This window comes from Etheostoma cragini, unplaced genomic scaffold, assembly GCF_013103735.1.
Source record: "Etheostoma cragini isolate CJK2018 unplaced genomic scaffold, CSU_Ecrag_1.0 ScbMSFa_1545, whole genome shotgun sequence".
NCBI lineage: Eukaryota > Metazoa > Chordata > Actinopteri > Perciformes > Percidae > Etheostoma > Etheostoma cragini.
Genome location: NW_023265611.1, coordinates 1932 through 4726, shown reverse-complemented (window position 1 = coordinate 4726; position 2795 = coordinate 1932). Strand labels below are relative to the sequence as shown.

General features: G+C 49.1%; 1 protein-coding gene across 1 annotated transcript; it reads left to right on the top strand.

Moving 5' to 3' along the window:
* Window positions 1–77: 77 nt before the first annotated feature.
* LOC117940041 (tetratricopeptide repeat protein 24-like) lies at window positions 78–1928 on the top strand (the record flags this gene model as incomplete). The annotated part of the gene is given in 7 exon segments (XM_034865448.1): window positions 78–284; window positions 443–571; window positions 824–945; window positions 1063–1123; window positions 1318–1458; window positions 1504–1615; window positions 1715–1928. Coding segments are annotated over 7 exon segments (971 nt in total), but the record flags the coding sequence as incomplete, so codon positions are not given.
* Between the last annotated feature and the right edge of the window lie 867 nt (window positions 1929–2795).

The following is a 2795-nucleotide window of genomic DNA, read 5'->3' as shown; positions in this document are numbered from 1 at the left end:
GTGTGTGTGTATCCAGGTGAGCTGTACCTGACTGTGTGTGTGTGTTTGTGTGTGTGTGTGTGTGTGTGTGTGTCCAGGTGAGCTGTACCTGTGTGTGGGCGTGTCCTATTGCCGGCTGCGGTGCTTCCAGCAGGCGGTGGCGTGTCTGCAGCGAGCCCTGGACTCTGCAGCCCAACAGCCCCTCCTATTGGCCCGAGTCCTGCACAACCTGGGGGCCGCCCTGAACGCCGTGGGCCACTTCCCCGCCGCCGTGGGCTGCCACCGGCTGGCCGCCGCGCTCTACGGTCTCACACATCACATCACATCAGCATTAGTAGTAGTATTAGTAGTAGTATTATTAACATTACATTATATACTGTAGATCTTAAAGGGACCAAATACACACGTTAAAACACACTCTTAACTTGTTAGTGTGTGTGTGTGTGTTTGTGTGTGTGTGCAGGCTCCCTGGGTTGCTGTGGCGACCAGGCTCGTTGCTACAGTAACTTGGCGTTAGCCTGCAGTCGGCTCGGAGACGAGGAGGAGGCAGCAGAGAGCTTCAGTCGCGCGCTGCAGGGCTTCAGAGACGCCGGTAACGCCTTGTTCTTACATGGTTATAACTGCTAAATCATGTTATTACATGGTTATACCTGCTTCATCATGTTATTGCATGGTTATAACTGCTTAATCATGTTATTGCATGGTTATAACGGCTTAATCATGTTATTACATGGTTATAACTGCTTAATCATGTTATTACATGGTTATAACTGTTTAGTAATGTTATTACATGGTTATAACTGTTTGAGCCTGTCTGTCTGTCTGCCTGCCTGTCTGTCTGCAGAGGACCACCTGTCTGAGGTCCAGGTGTGTGAGTCGTTAGCAGAGTTTTACCTGAATCAGAGGAAGCAGCTGAAAGCTGTTTAGCTCTACAAACAGGCTCTGACGGCCCTGTCTCACTGCCAGGTATGACCTGTCTCACTGCCAGGTATGACCTGTCTCACTGCCAGGTATGACCTGTCTCACTGCCGATGCCCCCCCGAAGGCTGCATGATATGAGACAGGTCTCTGTCTACGTTTCAGGACAGTTGTGGTTCAGTTTGCGATCGTCGGGTGGAGAATCTGACTGCAGCTCTACAGCAGAGTCTGCAGGTGAGAACCCCCCCCCCCCACAGCTAATGCTAGCTAATGCTAGCTAGCAGGGTATGTGATGATGCTACCAAGTGGCGAGTCCTGATTTGAGGTCGTAACTTTGGGCTAAAAGCTGTTGTTTCCCTCTCAGAGGCCACGCCCACTCAGACCACCTGTCGGAAAGCAGACCAGGTAACAGCCAATCAGGTCTCAGCGTCTCTGTGACTCAGCTGGGCCACAAACTTACACTGAGCTTTAGATGTCCTCGTCACAGGGGGGTTGACATCACTCAGAGTCCAGGTGCAGCGTCCAATCAGCAGCCAGACCACCAGAGGGGGGAGGGGCAAGGTGAGTCTCACCTGGGACAGACTGCAGGTCCCTGTTTCCCGCCAGGATTCCAGCTTGAGGCCGCAGGCAGACAGGAAGCAGCAGAGCATTCTGGGTCAGCGGAAGGCGGAGCCACTGAGGAACCTGAATACCTGAGCGTGGTACCTGGACTACACAGGTAACACATATACACATGTATATATACACGCACATACATGTATACACACACACACACACACACACCTTACCCCGCAGATTTCTAGCTCCCCCGGGAAAGGCTGTATTCCCCGAATTATCTTAAAAGACCTTTAGAAATAAAGGACAAACTGAGCTGTATCCTAATTGGTTGGTTGTTTTCTTTCAGTGATACCTCATTGGTTCAGGAGATAGAGGCCCCGCCCACCAGCCCAGGTGACATCATAGATGCCACACCCCCAGCAGTTGGGTGGAGGTCTCGGTTCTGTTCCCTGATGTAGAGAAAGACAGGAAGTACAACTTGTTGTGGAGGTTTTTGTCCAGCGAGACAGGACTCTGTTGGAACAGAAAAAAGCAAAAAAGGAACCACGGTTTGGTCTACCTGTCTGTCTCTGTACCTGTCTAACCTGTCTCTCTAAGCTATGGTCTCGCTCAAGTTTATTTCTTAAAGAACTGTCCTCACAACGTACACAGCAGCTACAGAGTGACAAGGTCTTGCAACCTTACAACAGTAGTCTCAGGAGACTTGGGTCCTGGGTCCTGGGTCCTGGGACCTGGGAGCTGAGAACTGCTATGCTAACCATAACTCTGACTTTGTGGCATTTGTCCTTGGAGGAAAAATGCAAAGATAACCAGTTGTCTTCTTCTGCAGGGAGGACACAGGGAGAGATCCAGAAGTCCTCCACCCTGAAAGACATTGTGAATAATTACATAAATAATCAACAATACATGAATAATTTAGAAGGACATGTTTAATGTTCATGCTTTATTGTAATTTTCCCATTACATTTTCCCCTATTGAGAGACAAGAGAGCACAGATAACCAGACTATCAAAATAAAACAGGAAACCAGACAGAAACTACAACACCAGACAGGAACTACAACACCACACAGAAACTACAACACCAGACAGGAACTAGAACACCACACAGAAACTCTAACACCACACAGGAACTACAACACCACACAGGAACTACAACCAGACAGAAACTACAACACCAGACAGAAACTACAATACCACACAGGAACTGCAACACCACACAGGAACTACAACACCACACAGGAACTACAACCAGACAGAAACTACAACACCACACAGGAACTACAACACCACACAGGAACTACAACACCATACAGGAACTACAACCAGACAGAAACCACA